The 27,135-nt window shown below is 54.6% G+C and overlaps 1 protein-coding gene across 1 annotated transcript in view; it reads left to right on the top strand.

The window, feature by feature from the left end:
• Positions 1-27,135, top strand: part of COL27A1 (collagen type XXVII alpha 1 chain) — a 155,383-nt gene that overhangs the window by 104,177 nt on the left and 24,071 nt on the right. The window contains exons 30-44 of the mRNA XM_064376659.1: positions 1,452-1,505; positions 1,998-2,042; positions 2,140-2,184; positions 2,482-2,535; positions 3,931-3,984; positions 4,858-4,911; positions 6,405-6,458; positions 8,645-8,698; positions 13,627-13,734; positions 20,536-20,589; positions 20,701-20,808; positions 21,937-21,990; positions 22,943-22,996; positions 26,841-26,897; positions 27,044-27,097. Coding sequence (XP_064232729.1) covers positions 1,452-1,505; positions 1,998-2,042; positions 2,140-2,184; positions 2,482-2,535; positions 3,931-3,984; positions 4,858-4,911; positions 6,405-6,458; positions 8,645-8,698; positions 13,627-13,734; positions 20,536-20,589; positions 20,701-20,808; positions 21,937-21,990; positions 22,943-22,996; positions 26,841-26,897; positions 27,044-27,097 — 903 coding nt within the window. The remainder of the gene's footprint in view (positions 1-1,451; positions 1,506-1,997; positions 2,043-2,139; positions 2,185-2,481; positions 2,536-3,930; positions 3,985-4,857; positions 4,912-6,404; positions 6,459-8,644; positions 8,699-13,626; positions 13,735-20,535; positions 20,590-20,700; positions 20,809-21,936; positions 21,991-22,942; positions 22,997-26,840; positions 26,898-27,043; positions 27,098-27,135) is intronic.

Genomic DNA, 27,135 nt, shown 5'->3' with positions numbered 1-27,135 from the left:
TCAGCCACCTGTGGGTATGGCCTCCTGTCTTGAGGGAGATATTTCTTGTGCCCATTTCAGAAAAAAGAAACAGTCTCAGTGAGGAGCTGTCACTTGTCCCCAGACACATTCCTGAGCAGTCCTGTGCTAGGGCTGGACCCCACCATGGGACCCAGACTGAGCTTGGAGATGTTGAGAACAGTGTCTCCCAGCTGAGCCCCGGTCTTGTCGGTGGCCCCTGTTCCAGGATTATTTGATCAGTGGGGTGCTTTTTAAGGCTGCGGTGTGGGGAAGCCTTGGGAGCTCCAGGCAGTTGAGAAGTGGAATTTTCACTTTGTTGGCCTATTATCCACTGAAAATTTCCTTGTTCGATTTTTAAATGATTTTTCTTCGTTTAGTTTTCTCATTCCCCATCCTCCCGCACCCAGACACTTCCCCAGTTCCTTTTATCTGGGGGAATATTGCAGGCTCGTCCCCTGGGCTCCCGGGCTGGGATGGGCCGGCCTCCTCCACAGGACACTCCTGTCCCCTCAATACAGACCTCTTGAGACCTCCTAGAGAACACAGCCCGCTCTTTCCCATGGCTCTTTTCCAGGAGACCCCAGACCATGTGTGTCTCTGTGGGAGTGCCCCTGGAGGGGACACAGGTGGGGCAGTGGGTGGAGCCCACATGGGGGATGACAGCAGCTAATGTGTTAGGGTCCTTGGCTAAGTCACCTTCCTTGGCCATGCCTCGGTGTTCCCATTTGTGCAGTGGGGATAGGGGGTGGACTCCATCTGCCCCTGGGGTCTCCCAGCAATCAGGGGACGAGCCTCCTGTTCCAGGGGTCAGGCCTGAGCCCAGGGATCCGGTGAACAGCAGCCGGACTCTGACCGCCTCGTACACACTCCTGCCCTGTTCCTGCTCCCGCCTCGCAGCGGGTCTTCGTCTGTGAGCTGGGCTGCATTCATAGTTCATCTCGCTAGAGACAGGGCTGCTTTGCACATCTGGGAAGGACATGAAGGTTCTTCCCAGGTCCTGCTCTGTCAGTTTCCCCCAAGGGCTGTGTCCCACACACCTGTTTCTGCCCTGTGTGTGCTCTGGGAAGGGCACGTAGCAGCAGAATCTCAAGAGTTGGCTGTGGGGACATGGCCACGTGTATCTCAATTGCGGCCCTCAGTCTCCACGTCTGTGAAATGGATTGGCTGGGTGACCCCCAAGGTCTCTCTGAACAGGGCCATTTGTGCCCCAGCCCCTTTCTGGAAGTTTCGGACTCTAGCTGAGTCTACTCATGCTTCCGCCTCTGCAGAGCTGTCTCGCAGGCGCTGCCAGAGGGCGACCACCTCGCGGGGAGTGTGTGGGAAGTGGGAGGAGGAGGGGGCGGGACTTGTTCAGGGGAAGGCCCCAGGCTCTGGGCAGCCCCGCCCTCCTGGTTCTTGGCCCGAGGGAGACCCCTGCTGTCCAGTGTGCTAGTCCCTTGTTCCTGTTCCAGGGCCCCCGAGGACCAGACGGACCAGCTGGGGAGCAAGGGTCCCGGGGCCTGAAGGTACCGCCCCCTAGGGCCCGCCCTCCTCACTCCTCCCACACTGGGTCAGGATTCAGGCACAAGGCTCAGACCTCCTCAGAACCACGCCCCTTAGGAACAACGAAGGGAGCCCCATGGAGGCTGCAGGACTCTTAATGAGAGCTCTGCCCTTCCATTCCTCCCGACCCCCCACTGCCAGCCCAGTAAAGAGAAAGCCAGAAAGGAGGAGGGAGATCACACACGTCCTCTGACCCTTTCCCAGACGCCGAGCCCCACCAGGCCGCTGACAGCCCCATCCCTAGGAAGGGGTCCTTGGTTCTCCACCTGGAGCAGCTGGTGACAATGGCGAGCCACTCCCCTTGCCAGGCCTTAGTTTTCCCATCTGCTCAGTGGAGAGGGGGCGACCTCTGTGGCCTCACGGGTTCCCTTTGTCTCCCATGTGGAGGGGTCCCTTTTTGGGGGAGGGTCCTCCCAAGCACCTGCTCCCACCTTCATGTGCTCTGCTTCCTACAGGGCTCTCCAGGACCCCAGGGCAGACCGGGCCGGCCTGGACAGCAGGTATGTCAGGCCAAGGCCAAGCAGGCCAGCCGCAGGCCCCCTCCCTGCTCCCTGCTTTGTGATCTGAGCCTCTAATGACCCCCACATGTGCTTCCAGGGTGTGGCTGGTGAGCGAGGCCACTTGGGCTCACGAGGCTTTCCTGTAAGTAGCACCAGTTCTTTACATCCTCTACGTGGGGCTTTTGGTCACGGGGGCAGGGGGATAATAACCACTTTAACCAAGTTCCTGTCCTTCTGTGGAAACCCTGAAGGCTCTGGTTGCCCACCCGCCCTGCACTGAAGCCCCTTCAGCACGCTCCCACTTCTCTGGGTCTCAGCCTTCCCATCTGTCACCCGGTGTGGTGGGGGGACCCAGTACACTAGGACGGCTTGCTTGAGGTCAAGGCCAGGCAGAGAAGACCATGGAGGGCCTAAGGTCACCTTTGCCTTGTCTCTGCAGGGCATCCCGGGTCCCTCAGGCCCCCCAGGCACCAAGGGCCTCCCAGGAGAACCGGTAAGAGCCCTTCCTTCCCTCTTTTGCCTCTTTGCCGCTTACAGCTGGGGGTGTGGGCCAGGTGGTCAGTTAAGGAGAAGGGTTGAGAGGGACCATGCCTGGCCTCTAACCCCCGATGCACCAGGGCTTGGGGTTGGTGGCGAGCACTAAGCCAGGGAGCTCTGGGTTGGAGGCTCAGCTCCCTTGGCCTCCAACCTGTTTTCTTGCCAGGAAAATGGGGGGATTGTCTCTATCTTGCCATTATGTTGTGAAGATGAAATGCGAAAATGTATAGGGAGGGCTTGGCTCAGTGAAAGGCAGAAGGAAGCGGGGAGGGAGGGGAGATAAAAGTAAACAAGGCTGGGCGCGGTGGCTCACGCCTGTGATCCCAGCACTTTGGGAGGCTGAGGTGGGCAGATCACGAGGTCAGGAGATTGATCGAGACCATCCTGGTCAACATGGTGAAACCTCGTCTCTACTAAAAATACACAAAAGTAAATTAGCTGAGTGTGGTGCCGTGTGCCTGTAGTCCCAGCTACTTGGTAGGCTTAGGCACAGGAATTGCTCAAACCCAGGAGGTGGAGGTTGCAGTGAGCCAAGATTGCGCCACTGCACTGCAGCCTGGGCAACAGAGCAGGATTCCTTCTCAAAAAAAAAAAAAGAACAAGCTGAGCGGGAACTGCAGAGTCCAGCATGGCTAGAGTGGAAAGTGGGACCTCAGGAAGGGCGGGAGGGGTCAGCAGGCACCAGTCACCCAAGACCACAGGGGGAGTGTGCTTTTTGTCCCAAGGGCAACAGGAGACATGGAAAGGCTTGAGGCAGAAAAGGCGATCGACTTGCCCTCCAGAAGTTGTCTCCGGAAGGACAGGTGTATGGGGACAATCGGGGAGCCCCATGAGGAGGCTGAGAGTGGTGTTACTAGAGATGGCAGGGAGAGGACAGAATCTCCAGGGGCTTGGGAGGATGACTGCCACACAGGGCAGGGGAGGACAGGCCACTCCCATCCCCAAGGCCGCTGCTGCACTCCCACATCTTGAGGCCCGAGGAGTCACCCTTTAGAGCAGTGGATTGGCTGGGGGTGGGGGTTTCTAGATATGGCTCCGAGGTGGAAGACCATTCCAGGCAGTGGCAACAGATGAGCAAGATTCCAGAGCTAGGAGGTTTCTGAGCAGGGAGGGCCCCCTGGGCTTTAGGTGGGTGAGTAGGAGAGTTTGCCGTTGTGTTGGAGGGAGTACAACAGATACCGGTGGTGAAGACGGGGCTGCAGACACCAGGACCCTCGGTTTGGCTGGGGCAGACTGGAGGTGTGCTTCAGAGTCCCTGTATTTGGGGATCAGCTCCCTCACTCACCCCTCCAGATCCCAAAGAGGGCTCAGGCTGGCTTCTCCCAACTGTCTGTGTGTCTGTCTCTTCCAGGGCCCTCAGGGACCCCAGGGGCCAATTGGGCCTCCAGGAGAGATGGGACCCAAGGTGAGTGTGAGAGACCCTTATTTGTCCCATGATGCCACTGGGGATGTATCAGCCCTTCCCTGCCCTCCTCCCCAGGGATCTCTTTCTGCCATTTCCCTGTCCTGGCCCAGGGAGATGGCCGTGTACTGTATACTGCAGAGAAGGGTGGATGCCCTGGCAGAGAGGGTAGATCCATCCTGGTGGCATAGGTTAAGGAGTTGGGTTCCTAGTCCAGGGGCATTGGGTGGCACGCAGCGGTGCCAGGACCCTTGTGGGGGTTGGCATCACTGGAAGCAGTGATGCTTCCCAACCTTGACCTTGCTGGGAGACTTGGTCCAGCAAGGAGGTTTGTCTGTCGATCCAGCCCCCAAGGGTCATGTGGCAAGGAATTTGGAAGGAGCCTCAGACACCCCTGCCTTATCTGGAGGGAAAAACCAGCCCCAGAGTTTATGCGAGGGCTGCAGCCATGCTCATGGTGATAACTGAGGGCTGCTTCCCGCCTGCTTCATGCTGGCTCGGCTGCAGAGAGAAGGGTTAGAATCACTTGGCCCTAAACACAGCATCTGTTGGCTTCCTCCCCTGTCTTTATGTGAATCATGAAATTTTCCTCCCTGTGCTTGCCAAGGGGCTTCTAGTGTGGTAAACCACACTCCTGGAGCAGGAGAAGGCTCTAGAAGCCTCTGGGTAGTCCCAAAGCTCAGCCAGCCCAGGCCCAGCTCCCACCCCCTAGTTCTAGCTCCAAGCTCCAAGAAGCTGCAGGCTGCTCCCACCTCTGCATCTCTTGTGCTGTGTGACCTTGGATGCATCTCTTGCCCTCTCTAGGCCTGTTACCCTTTTGCTTACAACCAGGGGGCAGCTCTTGCTCTAGGAAGGACCAATGGCATTTTCTTGCAGGGGCCGCCGGGCGCAGTGGGAGAACCAGGCCTTCCTGGGGAAGCCGGGATGAAGGTGAGGCGGGATGAAAGAAGAGAAAAGTGACTGTTCAAACCAGCTCCCAGCTGGCGGCCACGTCCTCTCCACAGAAGAGAAATGGGCCTTTCTTGTGGCTGGGATAATGGGTTCTCTGTGCTCCTGGCTGGGGAGCGGGGCCTAGTCGTGGCCACAGTGGAGTGTGGAGCCCCTCCCGTGCCCCCTGCCAGGCAATGGGTTTTTCGGGACACCTGCCCCTGCCTCCATCTGGGGTGGCTGTACCTCCTGGCCCCATGCGATACCATCTGCATCTCAGCGCCAGTGCCGCTCATTACCTGCTAAGAAACAGGTGCCTGTTGATACCTGGGCTCTGGGGAGAGCCCCTCCTTATTCTGCTGTTGGAAGAAGACCCTGTTCCCCTTGGAGGCCCCAGTGCTGATGAGTGATGCTGGCTGGCCCATGGACATTGCTGAGGCAGGGCCCAGGGGAGCCCCAGCGAGGCTGTGAGACTTCAGGCCAATCACCCCCTTCTGTGCCTAAGTCTCCCTGTCATTCAGAGAGAGAGTTGGACCAGGCCTAGGGCTGTCAGACTTGGCCTAGTTCCAAAATCCTTTGTTCAAACACCAATGAAGAAACCCCACATAGAAAACTGATAGAAGTGGGATTGTTTCCATTGGAGCAGGGCTGGGGGCTCAGAGCTCTGCCCTCCTCTGTGCCCCCAGAAAGCAGGGATGCCTACAATGCATAGCTTGAAAATTCTCCAGTGAGAAAGACACTTTCAGGGCTTTAAGCGGGGGACAGGTGACATTTATTCTGGCTCATTTAGGGCTTCTTCCTCATGTGGGTTTCTCTTCAAGTCTCTTAAGGAAGAGAAAAGTCACATAGTTGCCATTGCTGTATCCAAGGCTCCTGGAGCCAGGCTGTCCGGGGTTCGGGTCCTGAATCGGTCACTGCCTCGTCTCGTGAGAGCTTGGGCTCCTTCTTGAACTCCCCCAGTGCCTCCGATTCTTCACCTCTCAAAGAATACCTTTCCTTGCAGGGTTGTCTTGAAAGTCAAATATGTTCATATAAAAACTGATGTCCTCAGCCTGGACAACATAGCAAAACCCCCTCTCCACAAAAAATTTACAAATCTGCCTGGTATGGGGGCATCACTTGAGCCTGGGAGATCCAGGCTGCAGTGAGCTGAGATTGCCCCACTGCACTCTAGCCAGGGCGACAGAATGAGACCCTATTTCTAAAAAAAAAAAAAAAAAAACTCCTTAGCACAGTTAGTTATGAATAAGATGATGGTGGTGGTGGTGGTAATGGTCCTTCTGTCCCGGCATGGGAGAAGAAGCCCGTGACCGAGGCTTACTTGGAACAGGAGCTCTGGTTTGTGTTTCAGGATTTCTCTGTGGTCCCTGGGAAGAAGGGCCTTCCCCAGCGCCTCCTCCCCGACCCTAAGTCAGAGCTGGTGGAAACAGGAAGGGGTGGTGTGGGCTGGGGCTGGCCCTACCCGCCCCCATGGACTTTTGTTTGGCTTCTCCTAGGGTGACCTTGGACCCCTGGGCACCCCTGGGGAGCAGGGCCTCATTGGGCAACGGGTAAGTTGAAGGCCCTGGGGGTGTGGGTGCAGGGGGGAAGAAAAGGGCTTTTCGCAGTCTCCCCGAGCCTCAGTTTCCTCAGTTACAGAGATAGACCATGAGCCTTTGCAGCCTCGCCCGTCTCTCTTGGTAGGCCAGCGTTTCCACAGTGTAGAGAAAGGCATTTTGTGGTCAAAATATCTGAGACCCACTGCCTGTTCAGTGTTCCCTCTTACACATTAACAGCAGCATTTTCAAGGCTCTGAGAAGGCCTGCAGTCAAGAAATTGGTTTCTTTGGGATTAATTCAGGGTCTTCAAACTTATTTGACCCCCAAGCACTTTCATGGAAAAACACACCATGGTATCCCCAAAAACTGCTCCACAGAGAGCAGTCTTCCCTTTTCCAAAAGAAACTCACCAAGCTTGTCTCGCCCTGAGAACCCGACTAGCCTGAATGTAGACCCGGGGGCACTGTGAGGATACAGAGCAGGTGTCCTGTTGGACTTTGCAGCGGGGGCAGGTGGGGCGCAAAGGGAGAGGAAGTTAGTGTGGGTCTCAGGTCACAGGGCCTCCAAGACCCCAGCCCAAATCTTTCTGTTTCTCAACTTTTCTTTTTCCCAATGCCTCGTATTACCCATGGCCCAAAGGTTACAACAACGGCACGAAATTTAAGACTTAGAAAGCAAGGGGGTGGCCACAGCGGGAGAGAGGATGAGTGTGGAGCTTAGAGGCCTGAGCTGGCAAGTCTTGTGTGTCCATAAAGACTGATCAGTAGAGTCTCCCTGGGGGGCTGTGTTAAGAAGGATCCTGAGCTTGGGCACGGTGGCTCATGACTGTAATCCCAGCACTTTTGGAAGCCAAGGCAGGTAGATCTGTTGAGGTCAGGAGTTGGAGACCAGCCTGGCTGACATGACGAAACCCCGTCTCTACTAAAAATAAAAAAAAATTAGCTGGACATGGTGGTGTGTGGCTATAAACCCAGCTACTTGGGACGCTGAGGCAGGAGAATAGCTTGAACCTGGCAATTGGAGGTTGCAGTGAGCTGAGATCGTGCCACTACACTCCAGCCTGGGTGACGGAGCGAGACTCCCTCTCAAGGAAAAAAAAAAGAAGGATCCTGAGGTTGGGTCAAGGCTCGGTGGGAAAGAGAATGATGAGCATGCATCCTGTGCCCACTGTGTCAGGCCCTTTTCTTGAGGCAGAAGGAACACAGCAGCGAGGTAACAGAGGCCTGTCTCTGGCGCTTGCATTTCAGCAGGTTGATAAGTGATACCACCGTAGCTGCCAGAGGAGCACAGACTACCCAGTTGGCACATCGTTGCCATCCTGCATCTGATGGTCCCTGAGGCCCTTTCCAGCTCGGACTCTGAACAGGGATGAATTCTAAAAGCAGAGAGATACACAAATTTAATTGGATGGCCATTTAGAGAACTCAGTTTCCGGGGCATCTCTGGAGCTGGAAGGGCAAGCCTGGTTGCGGGTAGGCCAGGGATTCAGTGTTCTTGCTGTCATTCCCAAGCTTGCTAGCAAGAAAGTCTAAAGATTGGCCTCCCTTTCCTCTTCGGAGTAATGGGATTCCACTGAGGAGTTCCATGAAGGCTTACTCCAGTTCCAGTGGTAATATCCCACACGGCTGCCATGTGTGGGGCACTTACACTGCGCCTTACAGCAGCCCTTGAAGGAAGTGGTGTCAGCCCCATTTTTCAGATGAAAAAACAGATGCCCATGAGAGCTGAGTAGTTTGCTTGTGATCAAACAGCCAGTGAATGGGAAACTGAGAAATGAATGACACTGATGTCTGGCTGATGTCAAAGCCTGTCTTTAACTACTAGGCCACACCACCTCCTCAGCCCAGCCATCCAGCCTAGACATGATGTCCAGGACCAATCCATGACAAGCACCTTCTAAATTCATGACCTCGTGTAGCCCCCACCCCACACCACCCTGCAGAGGGAGCTGTCGGTAGCCTGGGGGTCCGCTCCCCCTTTCTGGAGAGCCGACGGTGGGCACCTCAACCCTCCTGCTCATTTGCTAATTCAGCTCCTGGCTACTGTAGACCCACTGTGTGTCTGGGCCTCCAGAGTCCCACTGCCTGGAGATCCGTGGGTCAGGGTCCTGCCCCACTGAGGGGGTGATGAGAAAGGAAAACCACACCGGGGCCTCCTCCCAATAACCTCTCCTCCTCTTTCTCCATTACCCTTTCCAGGGAGAGCCAGGCCTTGAGGGTGACAGTGGCCCCATGGGGCCTGATGGGCTGAAGGTAAGTGCCCTTTTAGGGCAGGGCCTGGGGACCCCGGCAGGGAATTGCGTTCCCATCTAAGGCCTAAGTCCTCCCAGAAGCACTGTGTTCCCATAGAGATCTGAGATGAGACCTCCAGCTCCCATTAAGAGCAGGGTGGGGAAGGGTCAGCAGTGTCCAGTGGCCACCTCCCACCCTGCCCACTGCACTGCCGGTTAAAACATCAGCTTCTGTTGGCTAAGGGTGATTCCTGAGCACCGGCACTATGCCAGGCCCAGAGCCAGGGCCTTTGATCTCTGTTATCTTGCAAATATCCTAGAAGATCAGGAAAATAGTAATCACCACCATTGCCTTATGAGCCACAACTTAGGAAGGACTAGTCACATGCATACCAGGTACAACGCTAAGTGCTTTATCAGCTTGATCCAGACAACAATGGAAGTTCTGTCTTTAGATGAGGAAACTGAGACTCAGAGCAGTCAAGCAACTTGCCCAAGGACACACAGCAAGCAATTGGCACATCTAAGACCCGGATCTGGGCCTGTTTGGCTCCAAAGCCTCTGCTCGCTCTGCTGTACCACGCACCTATTCTAAAGGCGAAAAGGCTGAGGCTCAGAGGGAGGCAGAGATATGTTCAGGACCTATGGCTGTGAGTGAGGACCCAAAATTCAAACCCACAGTGCACAGGGGCCAAAGCCTGCTGGCCCAAATTGACTGTGCTGCTCCCTGAGAGCCACCAATGTCAGGACCCTGAAGAGGCACCTGAGCTCACCTGAACTGTGGGTGGGCAGGCGGGTACCGCCCTCTGTCTCTCTAGACCCAGCTCCAGCCGGGCCGGTCCCTGGCCCCACTCTGACTCCACAGGTGGCTTTCCCCGGGGCTGGCCGGTCACCCCGTGCAAGTCAGCTTCCCGGCCCAGGGTCCCAAGGGCCATGTCGGGGGACCCCCTCTAACCCACCTACTCTCCAGGTGACCTCAGAGAAGCAACCCCCTGAAACTCAATTTCCCCATCCCCAGGCCTCCACCCACCCTCAGCGGCCCCTCCGCACAGCCTCCCAGGGTGCCTTGGTGACCGGCCCCTGCTGACTCCTCATGTTTTCTTGCAAGAGCGAGAGCGCCCCCTATCATCTGCCTGCCTCCTCACCCCCAACCCTGAAGCATCCCAGGGTGTAGCCAGGTCCCAAGACCGGGAGCATTTGACAGCCCCGCCACATCCTTTGCCAGTGCCCACTACACTGGGTGGTAATGCTGATGAAGGTCATGGCTAAAGTGCTTTGGGCACTTGCCCCGTGCCCAGTGCCACCCACCCAAAGCGCTGTGTGTGAATTAACCCATTTAATAATTACTCTTCCCAGCAACTCTCCCAAGCTTGATATGTTACCATCCCCACTAGACAGATGAGGAAACTGAGGCACAAAGCAGCAGCCTTCTCACTCCACTCTGGGCAGCCACCTTTCTTCTTGGAATGCCCACCAAGGGGGGCGAGAGGGGGTCTTCCAGGCTGGGTGCCTCCCAGTCTTCTCCCTCCACCTTTCACGGCTTCTTGACCCTGGCTTCATCCTCTTTCCCTCCCTTCAAAGCCAGTTCTCCTGAGTGCATGTGCTCAGATGAATAGCATCGTCCCCGGTCTTTACATGAATCCCAGGAGATACCCGTTTTCTTAAGGTATTTGTCCAGGAATCACCTCATGGTGAAAACTGCATCTTGAATGTGCACAGCACTTTATAGAGTGCTTTTGTGCCTGTTATCTCTTTGCTGATGTCTAGCTGATGCTGGCGATGGTGGCAATGACCAATAATAGTTAGCTTTTATCCAGCTCTCACGTGCCAGACACGCCGCTAAGCTATTTACATGGTTTATCTCTTTCAGTCCTTGCAATAATTCTTTGATCCTTATTTTACAAATGAGAAAATTTGTCCAGGATCACACAGCTATTTAGGAACGGTAGCAAGATGTGAACTTAGGCAGCATAACCCCAGGGGTAAGGGAGGCATCGTCCCCTGAGCAGAGAACCTTGGAATCAGAAGGAGCCAGAACCCCAGGTTCACACAGCACTGACTTACTCTGTGGTATTAGGGAGTTCTCGCCTCTCTCTGCACCTCAGTTTTCCCATCTGTAAATGGAGAGGGTTACGCTGAGCACTGGCAGATGGCTGAGGATTTAGGGCATCTCCAAGAACCCCCAGAGCCTGTTCTGTATGGAATTCCCAAGGACGTGCACCCCAGGGGTCCGGTTAGTCCCTGGAGGGTGGTCTTATGCAGAGCCCAGGTGAGAGCCCTTTGCTGAAAACCCGACCAGCCACCTGGTGCAGGCTGCCTGCCTCTGAGAGTTAAGAGAACAGGTGGCCAGGACGACAAGCCAGAAATGGAATCCCAGAGCCAGGGGAGTCTGCAGGAGAGTCATCGGGGCCAGCCCCTGTCTTCATGCCAGGCTGTGCTTAGAAGCTGAGACTCTCAGCGGGAAGGGACCTGAGAGAACAGCCTTCTGCCCAGATCTGCTCTGCACTGGCCTACACCTCAGCTCGGAGTCTCCTGCCTTTATCTGTGCCATCTCTGGACCGCTCCCTTGGAAAATCTGCCCGACCGAGCTAGAAACTGCCCGAGCAACTCCCTCACACCCATCTCCTGCCCCGGCACCCAGGCCCCCGCAGGCCCAGGTTGCAGCAATGAGCAAGAATGAGTCACTCTCTCAAGCCTCTCTCCTGCGCCAGGCCAAGCCCCAGGCTCCAGCTTCATGCCCTCCGCTTCCTGTACTCTCTCTCCTCTGGATGCACACCAGTTTATGAGTCCCTCGTAAAGCCTGGCACTGGAGGACAAAACTGGTAGACACATGATGTTTTCCAAGCCTGCTCCCCCAGCCCATCCCTTCATCGTACCTGTGACTTCATGTCCTGTCCCATGGATCTCCCTGAACAGTCACAGCTAAGCCAGTGCAGACTGACCACGGGCCCTAGGCCTGGTAGCCCCGATGGAGACGACCTTCTGAGGGGCAGCGTCCATGCCCATTCGGCACTCCTCACACCAGCTCTGCTCACGGTGATGAGGGTGACAGCCCATGCCCCATCCTGGAATCCTGCCCACCCCATCCTGGAACCCCACCTGCCCCCAATCTCCCTAGGAGTACACAAAGATTACTGCAATGAGATAAGGCAGGTTTAGAGTGACGCTGGTTGCTTCAAAACCATGAAAAGCCCACGCCAGCTGGGCACCGTGGCTCATGCCTGTAATCTCATTAGTTTGGGAAGCCGACGTGGGTGGATAATCTGAGGTCAGGAGTTTGAGACCAGCCTAGCCAATGTGGTGAAGCCCTGTCTCTACTAAAAGTACAAAAATAAGCCAGGCATTGTGGTGTGTACCTGTAATCCCAGCTAGCAGGGAGGCCAAAGCCGGAGAATCGCTTGAACATGGGAGGTAGAGATTGCAGTGATCTGAGATCATGCCACTGCACTCCAGCAAGGGTGACAGAATGAAATCTGTCTCAAAAAAAAAAAAAAAAAAAATCCCATGCCAAGGGCTGCCTTTCCAAGGAAATAACCTCAGGTGCCCCAAAGGCCCAAAGTCCTGAGAAGACCTTGGTTACAGCCCTATAACTGTAAAGAGGGCATCCTCAGGCTCCTGCTTTAAAGTCCAGCTCCACTGCTAGCAAGCTGTGGGCCTTTGAGCCAGATGACTTGATTTAGCTCTGCCTCAGTTTCCTCATCTGTAAAATGGGACTAAAAGAGGACCAGCCTTGGAAGGCTTTTGTGGGGATTAAGTCAGTGAATAGATGTTAAAGAACCCAGAATATGGTCCCGACATGGTTAGTGTATTTAAATGCTAGCTCCATCTACTCCCCAGAGAAAAGTATTCTGCAGCCAGTAAGAATGATTGCCGTGCAGAGCGCAGAGCAGTGGGAGGCCCCGTTCACCATAGAGCAAAGCAGTAACCATTACAAAGATAGAGACCGGCGGTCCAGTGGGATTATGCCTTTAGAGCTTAGTTTACTGCTCACTAAGGGTACCCTGAACACTCAGGCCTGATTCATTGCCTGGGGACAGTGGCTTCATGGCCCTGAGCCTGGTACATACCATCCAAACTGTTACCTACCATTTATTATTATTATTATTATTCACTGTTTTTGTGTCATCAAGGATTGAAAATGCAACTCAGAAAAATGGAAAGAGTGGCTCTGAGAGGGAGAATTGGGTGAATTTTCTTTCTTGATGAAAATTTCTTTCCACTAGGTGCAGTGGCTCACACCTGTAATCCCAGCACTTTGGGAAGCTAAGGTGGGAGGATTGCTTGAGCCCAGCAGTTGGATATCAGCCTGGGCAATGGTCTCCACCTCCTGGGCTCAAGCTCTTTTGGAGTAAGACCCCATTTCTAAAAAAAAAAAAAAAAAAAAAATTTAATTAGCTGGGCATGGTGGCACATGCTTGTAGTCCCAGCTACTTGGGAGGCTGAGGCTGGAGGATTGCTTGAGCCCAGGAGGTCAAGGCTGCAGTGGGCTATGATTGCACCACTGCACTCCAGCCTGGGAGAGAGACTGAGACTGTCCCCCCCCCCCAAAAAAAAAGAAAGAAAAGAAAAAATCAACTTCATAAGACTCTTGTTCTCCTGATGTGTCTAAATTGGGAAGAAACTGACCCCTTCCTGTGAACTCCGTGGGGTGGGTGCAGTGAGGACCCTGGCTTATCTGTGAGTCACTCTGTCCTTCCTCGCCCAGGCCCAGGCAGTGACATGTAGGAACCTCCACGTTTGAGATGCATCCTGTGCAAGCTTAGAGCTACCCTGGGCTGGGCAGCTGAGCCTCGGCAGCCTGCCTTTTTGGCAGCAGAGGGAACTGTCAGGGGAATCTAGGGGCCAGTGGCTGTGGACGCCTGAATGGAGCCCTGAGGTCTGGGGCCTCTGATGGACTTGGTAACTAACTTATTCTCTCTCTTTCTCCCCTCCTCATGCCTTGCCACCCAGGGGGACAGGGGAGACCCAGGGCCTGATGGAGAACATGGCGAGAAAGGCCAGGAAGGGCTGATGGGTGAGGATGGGCCCCCCGGCCCCCCTGGCGTCACTGGTGTCCGGGTGAGTGTGCTGGTTGCTTGCAGCGCCTGGGGCTCTGGGGTACCCTGAACACTCATGCCTGTGCAGGCACCTGGGTGGGAGGCCTTCCGGTAGAGCCACTGAAGGATCTTCTGCTGTGGTCCTTTCTCCACCTAGTAGTTTGCCAGAGAACCAGTCTGACCATGTCCCCTCCCTGCTTTATGCTCCATGGCTCTGCATAACAATGTCTATTCATTATCCTCCCTCACCCTGCCCTTATAAACCTGGCCCCTACCGACCTCATCTCGACCATCCCCCATATCCAGCCACACTGAACTTTTTTAAGTTCCTTGGACAAGCTGTGGGCCTTACCCCTGGGCCTTTGCACGTGCTCTACCTAGGACACGCTCCCTTCCTCGCTCCCCTGTCACCTTCTTAAGTTCTATTTGACCTTCAGGTATTACCATAGACATCACCTGCTCCAAAAAGCCATCCCTGACCCCCAGGCTGGGCCCTGAGCCCCCAAGGGGCATGTGTAACCTTCAGTGTATGTCTTGACCCCATGAAGGCCAGGACCTTTTCTGGTTTTCATTTACATCTTTAACAGTGCCTCAGCCAGGTGCCGTGGCTCACATCTGTAATCCCAGCACTTTGGGAGACCAAGGCAAGCGGATCACTTGAGGTCATGAGTTCGAGACCAGCCTGGCCAACATGGTGAAACCCCGTCTCTACTAAAAATATAAAAATTAGTCAGGCATGGTGGCGCATGCCTATAGTCTCAGTTACTCAGGAGGCTGAGGCAGAAGAATCATTTGAACCCGGGAGGCGGGGGTTGCAATGAGCCAAGATTGCACCACTCTACTCCAGCCTGGGTGACAGAACAAGACTCTGTCTCAAAAAAAAAAAAAAGAACAAAAAGCAGTGGCTGACACATAAGAGGTGACCAAAGTCTGTTGATTGAGAAGACAGAGCAGCTCTGCTCTCCCACCCTAACAGAAATGCACTTAGTCCACAAACCCTCACAAGCATCTTCCGTGGGCCAGGTCCCCTGAGATGGAAGAGGTAAACCATCTCTAACGTGGGGGATGTAGAAGCCAGTAAGGAAGGGAGCAGAATTCTCCTGTTTGAATGTGTGTAGATAGACAAGTTGCCCAGTGCTTTCCCGAAGCTTCCCTCTTTGATACTGACAGCAACCCCTGAGGACTGGGAAAATCGGAGCAGTGAAGGAAATGTCCCAGGCTCAGGCAGTGAGAAATGGCAAAACTAGAATTGGAACTTAGGCCTGCGTGACTCTCCACACACTGCCCCTCTGCTATGGCAGGCTTGGAATCTGAGGCTTGGCTGTGGGGCTGTGAGGATGAGGCTGGAGGTAGGTGAAAGGTTGATTTTTGAGTGACTCAAATACTGGACTGATGACTCGGAACTTGACTTGGTAGTGGGGGGCAGTGGTAGTCTTGTACAGGTGAGCAGGGTTTGTGTGACCCAGCAGTGCTGGGTCAGTTCAGTGGAACTGCTTGGGACCCCTGGATTAGGTGGCCTGGCAGGCAAGGTGCCCAAATGCACAAGCCTGCTGGCATCTACCTTGAGCCAACCGGAGAACTCGTGCCTCTGCTGCCAGCCCAGGCTCCCTGGGCTGTCCATTTCGCTCTTCATCCCTCAAGCTGAGAGGTCGATGTCGTTACCTAGGCAAAGCAACCCAGTTGGATTCAGTTTGAATCAGGCCTGCTCTCAATGCTGTTTTTTCCCCATGAAGTGTTTATATGACTCACCTAGGACAGATCCAAATGAGACTGCAACAAACTATGGTGGTGGGAAAATATTTGTTTCCTAAAAATAGCACTGAAGTGCCAATCCCCCGAACAGCTGCAACAGAATGAACTCACCAAACCAGGGAAGAATAAATACAAGGGCGCTGAGTCAGCCAGGAGGCTTCCCCCGGGCTTGACTCAGCAGCGGGGAAGTGGGCCAAGGGGAATTTAGCAGGAGGGGCCCAGCCCTGATTCTGCATCAGGAACCTGGTCTGTGACTTTTCACTCGTCCCTTGCCCTCTCTGGTCTTGCCCTTGGAGGATTTGGAAGGAATGTGTGCTAAGATCACTTTGAGTTCCAGCATTCTAGGGACCCTTTTTTAGTGAGTGTTGAGTATCATGGCTGTGGAATGGGCAGCAACACGTGGCAGAAATAGCCTTGGCGCCAGAGTCCTGAGGTTGAACTTGAGCTTCTGGCTCAAGCAGCCCACTCTTCGTGTGACTTTGGGCAAATCACTGCCCCTCTCTGAGCCTTGGTTGTCTTATCTATGAAGAATAAGTTAAACTTAGGATAGGAAAGCACTTTATAAAATGCACCAGAAATATAAAATATTGTCTTTATAAATTTCGAGGAGAAAGTGACTAGAGGCTGGTGATGATGGTGAGTGGATGGAGCGGGTGGGGGCAGCAGCAATGGTAGTGGTGGTGACGATGATGATAATGATGGTGATGGTGGTGATGGTGATGATGATGATGAAGATGGTGGGGGCGATGATGGTGGTAGAGGGAGCAGTAGTGGTGGTTGTGATGAGGTGATGATGGTGGTGCTGGGTGCTGGTGGTGATGGTAATAGTGGGGGTGGGAGTGGAGTGGAGGTTCGGGTGATGGTGGTGGTTGGTAGTGGTGTTGGTGGTGGTGTTGGTGATGATGATGGGGCAGTGATGGTGGTGGTGGTACTAATGATAGTGGCAGTGGTGGTGATGATGGCAGGGGTAGTGTTGTTGGTGGTAGTGATGGTGATAATGGTGGTGATGATGATGATGGGGCAGTGGTGGTGGTAGTGGTGAGACTAAGGATGGTGGCAGTGGTGGTGATGATGGGCAGTGGTGATGGTGGTGATGGCGGGGAAGTGATGGTGGTGGTCACGGCAGTGGTATGGGAGGGATGAAATGTGGTGATAGTGGTATGGGTGGTGGTGATGATGATGGTGATTACAATGGTAATAGTGGTGTGATGGTGGTAGCTGCGTTAATGTCAATATTTTGCCATCACTCTCATTATCCCATATGCTGGGATTGCAAAGAGAGTCTCCGGGGCCAGACCGAGTGTGTGCCAAGTGATAAGGCAGTGAGGGGCCTTACTTGAGTCTCTTTGGCATCAGGATAAATACCTCCCACTCTGTGGCCTGGAAACAGTTGAGTATTTAAAAATAGAATTTTATGAGCAATGGGGGCCTTTCCAGAAATGCATCTATATGGATGGGGCCCAGCAGCAATCTTCGTTCCGGGCCCACGGCCTCACCCACTGGAGGCTCTCAGCTGGAGAGGGCCTGTCCCAGCAAGTGGCGCCCTGTCCTGGGGGAGACGCAGCCTTCCGTCTCCCTGCCCCTGTACTGGATTCTTCAGCACTGATTCATCTTGACTTCTGCAAGGGATCAGCAGCTGTTGCAGTCACCTCAGTGCACTGGCAAATCTCACCAGTCACTGTAACGTGGCTTTGCCATTGCCCGACCAAGATCAGCCTGAAAGAGAGGTGCCCCAGAAATGGAGGAGCTGCATCTCACTTCTGACCTGGCTGGGAGACCCACAGCGGGCTTCCTGTCACTGAACCTCAGTTCCTTTCGCTCCAAAATGGGATAAATAATCCCTTCCTCCAAACACTGGTGAGAATTGAATGAACATTTATGTAGCATGAGAGCTGTAGGGATTGTTGATGTTTTATCACTGGAGGAGCTGGAGATTTTGCTGTTCAGTAGAAACGAGATACAAGCTACATACAAGCCACTTCTTTTAAATTTTCTAGTAGCCACCTTTAAAAAAGGCGAAAAGAGGCCGGGCGTGGTGGCTCACGCCTATAATCCCAGCACTTTGGGAGGCTGAGGCGGGTGGATCACGAGGTCAAGAGATCGAGACCATACTGGTCAACACGATGAAACCCCATCTCTACTAAAAATACAAAAAAATTAGCTGGGCATGGTGGCGCGTGCCTGTAGTCCCAGCTACTCAGGAGGCTGAGGCAGGAGAATTGCCTGAACCCAGGAGGAGGAGGTTGCGGTGAGCCGAGATCGCGCCATTGCACTCCAGCCTGGGTAACAAGAGCGAAACTCCATCTCAAAAAAAAAAGAAAAAAAAAGGCGAAAAGAAACAGGTACAATTAATTTTAAAGGCCAGTGTGGTGGCCAATGCCTGCAGTTCCAGCACTTTAGGCGGCTGAGGTGGAAGGGTTGTTTGACCCTAAAAGTGTCAGACCAGCCTGGGCAAGGCCTTGTTTCTATAAAAATTAAGTTAAATTAAAGAGTTAGCTGGGCATGGTGGCGCACGCCTGTAGTCTTGGCTACTTGGAAGGCTGAGGTGGGAGGATCACTGGAGCCCCAGAGGTTGAAGCTGCAGTGAGCTGAGATCGAGCCACTGTTTCCCAATCTAGGAAACAGAGCAAGACCTTGTTTCAAATTTAAAAAAAAGGATTTAATTTTAACAATATAGTTTATTTAGTCCAATAGAGCCAAAATATCATTTCAAAGTATAAGCAATATAAAAACCATTAATAAGATATTTAGCATTCTTTTTGTAGTAAGTCTTTGAAATATAGTGTATAGTATATATTCATAGCACATCTCAAATGTGAATTTTCACTGGCAATACTTGATCTGTATTTAGATTTCATAAAATTTACAGTTGAAAATGTAGGTTTATATACCCAAGTTACTCCAAACAAATTTTGTAGCAACATAATTGGGTGTCGACGTTTAATGTTTTTGTTTGTTTGTTTGAAACGGAGTCTCGCTCTGTCGCCCAGGCTGAAGTGCATTGGTGTGATCTCAGCTCACTGTAACCTCCACCTCCCGGGTTCAAGAAATTCTCATCCCTTGGCATTCCTGAGTAGCTGGGATTACAGGCATGCACCACCACATCTGGCTGATTTTTGTATTTTTAGTAGAGACAGGGTTTCACCATGCTGGCCAGGCTGGTCTTGAACTCCTGGCCTCAAGTGATCCACCCACCTCGGCCTCCCAAAGTGCTGGGTTTACAGGTGTAAGTCAACTGTAATTAAATTAATTAAAGTTAAATAATATTAAGAATTCAGTTACTCAGTCATAGTAGCCACATTTCACGTGTTCAGTAGCCGTATGTGGCTAGTTCAATAGCCGTATGTGGAGGCCACAGGGCTAGTCCCATATTAGAGGTGGGGAAACTGAGGTTCAGGGAAAGAGCAGGACTTGTCCAGGGACACATGTAGACTCAGACATCGGGGTGCAGGCAGTCTGTGCCAGGGTCCTTCCCGAGCCAGTGTTCCTGGCCTTCTGAGGGCCACAGGATGGTCTGCCTGGTGTTTTCCTTTGGGACAGCGTCATCTTCTCTGGCATCATAACTGATGCCGCATTATGTCTTTAGAGCAGATATCTCTCCCTTGTGCTGAATCAAAGCCAACCGCCCGTAATTTTCATGTGCTGGCTACCCTAGAGAACATGGCTGGCCCTGCCCAAGAACAGCTGCAGAAATCTGTAGACAGGAACCAAGTCCTCTGGGTTGGTCCAGATGTTTCCTTGTTCCTCTAGGACCTCCTCTTCCAGTCCCTCTTCTATCGCAATTAGTCAATGCCTCTTCTTAAAGTACAATACCTATTCCCAAATGGGACATCACCTCCTTCATTCTACATCTGGTGCCTCTGTTAACACAACCAGAGGGATTACATCAAAGCAGCTCTGTAGTGCTTACCAAGAGCATAGACATTCTTTCTAGCTCCCTTGAGGCTTGCAGTTAAGAAGTCCTTTCCAGGCCAGAAACGCTGCCAGCCCCACTCCCTCCCTCTTGACCGAGTACGGCCCAGGATTTATTCTCTCTCTTCTCTTTCTGTCTGTGTCTGTTACTGTCACATGCACACTTGCACACACTCACTCACCCTTGCTGTGCAGTTTCTCTGACAACTGTGGACACAAAGCTGGATTTGCCCCCCAGGGCAGGGCAGGGCAGGGCAGGTCAGGGCAGGTCAGGGCAGGTTAGGGCAGGCCAGGCCAGGCCAGGCCAGACCAGAGCATCTCTTTGGGAAGCCCCGTGGGTTAGGGGCACAGTGGTCTGTCAGAGGGAATGGCCTGGGGACCCCAAGGTAAGTGGGAGAAGGCAGGTGACCTTCCCAGCACAATTCCCTACTATGAGGAGGCTTCTTCAGCCCATTCCCTGAGAGGCAGGCCCTGTTCGAGGGACATGGCCACAGGAATTGTACCCAAGTGACACAAAACAGCTCAGAGATAGGGAAGAACTTATAAATCCTCTCCTGCCACCTCGTGTCATCAATAGGCACCATGAGCCAGGGAGTGGGAAGGGCCGCGGGCATGGAGCCAGACACAGCTGGGATTGAATCAGGGCCTGCACAGTGCAGCTGGGACCCTGGGCAGAAGTCACCGTCTTTGGGAACTTGGCTGCTTCAGCTGGAAGTGGGTCTTATTGGGGCCTCACATTCAGGGTCGTTGGGAGGGTGGATTGTACTTGGCACTGGAGGGAGCTCCGTGCAGAACGCTGCTCCCCGTAGGACACCCCTGGATGCCTAACGGTAACCATGACAGCAGCGAAGCCAGCAACTGCCAAAGCCACACCAAGCATCCACGCCTGCACTGACCACAGGCCAGGCCTCGCTGTGAGCACGTTCTCGCATCGCCAAGTCGAATCCTTAAGTTCTGTGACACTGTCCCCACTACACAGCAGAGGATGCTGAGCCCAGGAAGTTAGGTCATGCTCAAGGTCACACGGGTACTGAGTGGCAGAATTGGTTTGGAACCGGCCGTCTGCCTCCAGAGTCGACAGTCTGGCCGCCTTGCGGATCTGCCTCGATTTCCTCTCTTCTCTCATCTTTCTCTTGCTGATTCCCCCGTCTCCCCTCAGGGTCCTGAAGGAAAATCAGGGAAGCAAGGCGAGAAGGGCCGCACTGGAGCCAAGGTAGGTGCCCCCTCCTGCCTTGATGGGCCCACGTCTTTCCCCCACATCCCTCCCCTCCCCAGCCCCTCCGTCCTGCTGGGTCCCAGTGACAGCTTGTCTCTCCTGTTGCAGGGCACCAAGGGCTACCAAGGACAGCTGGGTGAGATGGGCGTCCCTGGAGACCCCGGACCCCCTGGCACCCCAGGCCCTAAAGGGTCCCGGGGCAGCCTGGGACCAACGGTGAGGACTCTCTGGCTGGAGTGGGGCAGTCATGCATGGAATAGAGGGGACCAAGGGCAGGAAAGGGGAACACCAGGCTTCCCTGTGCTGGTATCACCTACCCCCACTATTAATGGAACACCTGGTGCTCACTGTCCCAGCCACCTCTCTGAATCATGAATCCCTTTGGTAACCTGCAGAAAGCTGCAGCTGTGCCTCTGGAACTGTATACACCACACTGAATATTCCTGCTATTTGAAAGGGTGTGTGAGTCCCCTACAGCCATCTCTGGACCCAAATTAATAAGCCTGTTATTAGCATTAGAAGAGAAAGAACCAGATTCTTAGGACTGTTTTTATCAAACGAGGAGATTTCCCACTGGAAAGAGATTCAGAAGGAACAGGGCAATGCTGCTGCAGGTCCTTGGATGACTCCGAGGGTGTCCCAGGGCATTGCTGGGCTGCCCTGAAAGAAGGGGCCCAGAGGGGTTTGATACCTGCAGGAGAGGAAGACCCCAAGGGGAAGCCAGGGAGGGAGGCGGGAGAGGGTGGCAGAGCAGCTCTGAGCTGGCTGAGTGTAAGGATAAGCAACCAGGCTGGTTTGTGGCATTTGCCCATTTCCGCGGTGTAAGGGCTTCCTCCATGGCTGATTTCAAGCCACCGACATTGAATGCAGAGTGGGAGGAGTTACACAGCAGCCCTCCCTTAGGCAGTGTTTCCACCAATGCGCACAGATGCAATAGACCAGAATAACCTCGTTAGCATAGGTAGGAGGAAAATGTAGTAAAATGGCTAGGAGATGAGTTTTGAATATCCTCTATCTTTGTTTTAATAAAATTAACTTAATTGAAGTCCATAAAATTTGTTAATAATGGCTCTGTTTCACTGGCTTGTAAAAGTCCTGAAAATTTAGCAATCGGCTGTCTTGAATCCCTGGAGCCGGGAGAAGGAGGGCTGGGGCGGTATGGGGAGCTCCAGGGAGGAGCGGTGATGTCACTGGCTTTCCGCCTTGTTCACACACCTTGGTTATGGGCAGCGTGGATGTGCCAGGCTGCTGGGCAGAGCGGGGCTGGAGCCTGTCGGGGAGACTGCCTGTGTCCCCGCTATGAGAGCCACACTCCATACCAACGAGGGTTTCCTCCTCTTGTAGGGTGTTCCGGGACGCATGGGGGCCCAAGGAGAACCGGGACTGGCTGGTTATGATGTAAGCAGATATCACCTCCCCTCAGCCCCCAACTCTTCCCTGCAGGCGGGGACACAGGCCCATGCCAGCCTCTGCCCAACACCTCCCAGCTGAAGGCTGGTCCCTGGGTCACTGAAGATGTGGGGTCTCACCTGCCCCGGGGAGTCCTGGGCCCAGAGCTTTGGTGGGGGTAGAAGATCATGGATGGGACAGGTGTGGTTGGGACGAACCACCCCAAGCCCTCCTGAGAATTTCCTGCCCGGGGTGGGCACTCTGCATGCCTTAGCTGCTGTCTGGGGAAGGGACCATTTTTGCATCCAGGCTGGCACCTTCTTAGACATGGCTGAGCCAAACCCAGGTTACGCATCTGGGGAGATCAGGGCTCGGAGGGGTACGGTGCCTACTGAGAAGGGGAAACCATGGCTCGGGAGGATAAAGAGTATGCACGAGGAGCGACAGCGTCAGTGCAGAGGTGGGATCCTCACCCTGCTCTCTGCAGCTCTAGATCTGGTATCTGGAAGAGATACAGCAGGGAGTGGAGGAGAGGGAGAGGAAAACGGGCGAGACAGGGGAGACCTGGAGGGGTGCTGCGAGGAGCCCCAGGGGTGTCTGCACCTGCAGGCCTAGCCAAGGCCTGGGAAGGTCTGTTGAGGCCAGCATTTTGTCCCTGTCCCTGGTCCTGGCTCGGAGGACAAAGCTGGCTCTCCCGAGATAACCCTCCCAGGTCTGCTCCAGGGTGGGGTGGGCAGGGCCCCCAACCATGCAAACTGGAACACCCCTTTGGGGCATGTCTGGGACCAGCATGGCATATCTGGAAGGCCAGGACCCAGAGAAGCACAGACTTAGAACCACACAGCCCACTGGGGCAGAGCTGGGACCCAGTTTCGCAGCCAAGTGTCCCCATCTCAGAGTCTGAGTCCTTTGTCCTCCCTGAGTTCTCATTCTCACTTCCCTCCTTCTTGTTTTCCTGTAGGGACACAAAGGCATCTTGGGACCCCTCGGACCTCCTGGGCCAAAAGGCGAAAAGGTGGGTGTTTGCTCTGGGGGAAACAGCTGCACCCGTGTCTGAGGCTGAGGTCAGCTTCGGGGCCAGCAGGAGAAAGCTCCTGGGGTACCTATGGCTGGAGAAGCCTGTGAGGGCTCACCCCCTGCAGCACCCGAGGCTGGTGTCACTGCCACCGCACCCGGCAGGCAGGAGCCATCAGATCCACGCTCAGCACTGTGTGCTGGGTGTCATCTTTGCGTACAGCACTGGAACGAAAACATGCACTCCCTGCTCTCACGGGGCTTACAGTCGAGAAGCAGAAATGGACGTCAATCTTGTAATGACTAAAGCTGTGACTCCATCATCTGTGTGGACATGAGAATTGAAGCCTTGCCCATGAATGAGATCACCCAGCGAGAGTGGGGAGAGGCTGCCGAGCAGGAGAGGGCTTAGGACGGAGAGCGAGGAACCCCAGTGGTTAGTGGTCAAGGAAGGAGCCACGAGGCAGAGGGCAAGGCGTGTTCATTCCCCACTCCTTGGCTCCATATTCGGTAGGGGAGACGAATTGCTGGAATGGTCCTCGCTGATCCCTGGCCCCTCCACCGCCATGCCAGTGGGGATTGTGGAGGGCTGGGAGTGCCAGAAGCTCCAAGGTACTGGTGCTGTGTCACGTCCAGGGCAAAACAGAGCTGGCCCCAGAAGCCACGTGTCTGAGTCCCACCTTCATCGCCTGAGTCCCTCCAGTCTTTCCTCCTCCTCCCCTCCCCTGCTGGCTCAGCTGGAACACTCCCCTCAGCCCCTGCCTCCCCGGCACTCCTTTCTTTTGCCGAGTCAGCTCCCCACTAACTAAATCCCGCTGTCGGTGACTCAAGCTGGCCCAGCGTGCTGCCCGGCCGACCCCTTCCTCCTGCCGGAGGAGGACAGCTCAGCCATCAGAGTGGGCATCCACCCCAGCAGATTCCACAGGAAGCCACAGAAGGTGCCACTCAGTACCCCAGGTCCCTCCTGGGCCCTCGCAGCCTGCCAGGGCTGGCACAGAAGGGGTTAAAACAGACTTGGAAACAAGGAAGCCATGGTGTCCCAAGGCCTGCACTCAGGCCATCTGCAGCTCTAGAAGCAGTCCGTGTGGCTGCTGAGGATGGGATCTAATACCAAATCTGCCCTAAGGCTGCAGGGGCCTTGTGTGGAGGCGGGGCGGGGGGGTCCCCAGGATTCCCTGAGCCTTGATTGCCTCATCAAGTGGTGGGATCCTTGGGAACGAGAGGCCAAGGTGGAGGACATCACATGTATGACAGCTAGATGTCTTTTCTGACTTAGGAGGCATTATTAGATCAGTCCATTCCTCCAGCTCTACAGCAGTGTTTATGGAGGACTTAGCATGTTCCAGGCCTTGAGCTAGAGGGCAGCAACAATACGCTTAGTGGTCTCTATATAGAGCTGGTCTCAGGAAGGAACAGCCACCCGCAAGCTGGACGGTGCTGGGAAGGCGAGAGCAGCGTCCTGGGGAGACCCACCGAATACACGCCCACATGCAGACCTCTTTCCCTGCCACTCCTCCCGTCATCCTCATCACAGCCTCAGTGCAAAGCTATCATTTCTACAAGACAGGTGGAGAAACTGAGTCCCCACGAGGCTCAGAGACTAGCCCAGGAGCTGTAGTAAGAGGGTGGCAGGGCCAGGATTTAGACCCCATCTTTCCGATGCCAGACCCTGCTCCCCCAACCAAAAGCAGACCCAAGGGAGGCCGAGGTGGGTGGATCACGAGGTCAAGAGATCGAGACCATCCTGGTCAACATGGTGAAACCCCGTCTCTACTAAAAATACAAAAAATTAGCTGGGCATGATGGTGCGTGCCTGTAATCCCAGCTACTCAGGAGGCTGAGGCAGGAAGAATTGCCCTGAACCCAGGAGGCGGAGGTTGCGGTGAGCCAAGATCGCGCCATTGCACTCCAGCCTGGGTAACGAGCAAAACTCTGTCTCAAAAAAAAAAAAAAAAAAAAAAAGCAGACCCAAGACAAGGAACCCAGATGCTCTTGAACTTGAACCTCCCAGCCCCACTCACTGTGGGGGTAAGTTCACGACAAAGCTGGTGGCCAGAGTGAGGGGATGAGATTCCGGGACTTGGACAGTGCAGGGACAGTGTCCTACCAGATTTCTGGCACTAAAAAACACATCCCCAACTACATCTGCCTTGCGGGGGATCAGTACAGCTGGCTTTGGGCGCAGATCGCCCCCTGATGCCTGAGTGGCCTTGGCTAAGACCTTCCTTCCTCTCAGTTTCCCATCTTTAAGTGTGGACAGTAGTCCCAGCGGCACAGGTTGCCACACAGATCGGATGAAACCTCATGAAGTGCCTGGCACATGGAACTCGCTAGGTCGACACAGGCAGGCCCCTTCCCCAAAGCCCCGAAGTCCAACTGCCTCCGCCCACAGTGGGACCTGAGCACTGGGTCAAAGACCCATAGAGAGCAGGCAGGCAGGAGAAGGAATCCCCACTCACTGGGCCACCCCTCTGGGTACAGCTGGTTCTAGGCCTCGGGCCAGTTCCCTGCCAGCCTTCAGCCTCCACCCACAGGAATCACAGAGGCCCCAGGCTGGTGGCTGATCACCGCCAGCCTTCAGAACTGACTCCAGCCAGGGATGTGCCCCGCCCCAGGGACGGTTTGCCTGTGCCCGGCCTCTTCTGGCTCCTTTCGGTCCCTTTGAACAAAGGGGCTCAGGGGTGCCTGGCTTGGGCCCTGTGCCCAGGAGAGTGACACCAGCTTTTTGGGGCTGGAGTCTTCTGAGCCCTGGGATTTTGCCATTTGCTGTTTCACTTACACCTTCCTTATAGTTGAAAGGTGGCATCTACACCTGTCCTGTGAGTGGACCAGGGCCTGGGGTGGCCATGGCATGAGGACCTCAGCTCTAAGTTCTGCCCCGCCTCCCTGCCCCCGGCTCTGGCCATGTCCATGTGACACAGTCTCACTGCCACTATTGTTACCGGCTACGGCAATTTTAACACCATCTGCTGAGCGCCTGCTCCACGGGCAGCTGCCTGCTGAGTGCTTCCTTGCCTTTCCTCACTGAGTCCTCTGAATAGCACTGGGAGGTGCCCCCGTCCTGCTCTGCACACAGGAACCTGTCTCATGGACACAGCCCCTGTGCTGACCAGCTGCCAAGTGCCACCTGGAGGGTAGGAGGTTCATCCTAAAGCTGCTTCCTCCCAGCAAGGATCAGAGACAGGGACTCTCGGATTGAGGGTGAAGAACTCTGAGCAGGTCCCATCGTCTCATCAAGCCTCAGTGTCCTCATCTGCAAATTGGGATAATAACCGCATCTGCTTCATGGCGCTGCGGGGCAGATTTTCACGAGTGCCTGTGTCTGGCCTGGAGCAGTGCCCATGCATGCCAGCTGCTGGAGTTGGTGTTACTCCATGGCAGGCTTCAAACCTCATGCCATGGAGTCCTCACCACTTCTTGATGGGCGTCACACACTGTCCCCTTCACCCCACCCTACTCTGCTTCCCTATTCCCCAGCCGAGGAGAGGAGCTCAGAGACGGGAATGGGCATGTTGCAGGACCATGTGGCTGGTCCTTTGCAAGCCAGGATGTGAACCCAGCTGTCTGAGCTCCCTGACTTCCTGCAGAATCCTACAGCTCAAGGGCATCGGGATGGGCCGTGCCCAGCAGCATGGAGGGCACAAAGCACTGTTCTGTGTTCCACAGTCCTGCTTCCACACCACCCTAGGCCTAGCTCAGACACCCCTGCCCTTCCCTCTCTAGTTTGTGTCCCGATCTGTAACCCTAAGCAGGCTGGACTTCTCTGACGAAGCCCTTTCTGTCTGAAATTCCCCACATTCCCCAGGAGCAGGCGGTTTGTCCTAAAGCTGGTTCTGTGTCCACAGGGGGAGCAGGGCGAGGACGGCAAGGCTGAGGGGCCCCCTGGGCCGCCTGGAGATCCGGTAAGCCCCCGCTCGCCTGGGCCATGTGCCGTCCTAGGTGGAACCTGAGCCTCCCGATGCATGGAGAGGGGTGGGCTGATCAGGGGCCAGGGCTGGCATCCTCTGCACCTGGTGGGCCAAATTTTGCTGCTGTCTTTGTCATTCAGGGCCCTGTGGGTGATCGAGGAGACCGTGGGGAACCTGGGGACCCTGGATACCCAGTAAGTATCGGAGCTCCTACCTGCTGGCAAGATCAGGC

The sequence above is a fragment of the Aotus nancymaae genome, unplaced genomic scaffold (genome assembly GCF_030222135.1).
Source record: "Aotus nancymaae isolate 86718 unplaced genomic scaffold, 86718_ANA_hifiasm-v0.15.2.pri h1tg000003l, whole genome shotgun sequence".
Taxonomy (NCBI): domain Eukaryota; kingdom Metazoa; phylum Chordata; class Mammalia; order Primates; family Aotidae; genus Aotus; species Aotus nancymaae.
This window is presented reverse-complemented; position numbering and strand designations above follow the sequence as displayed.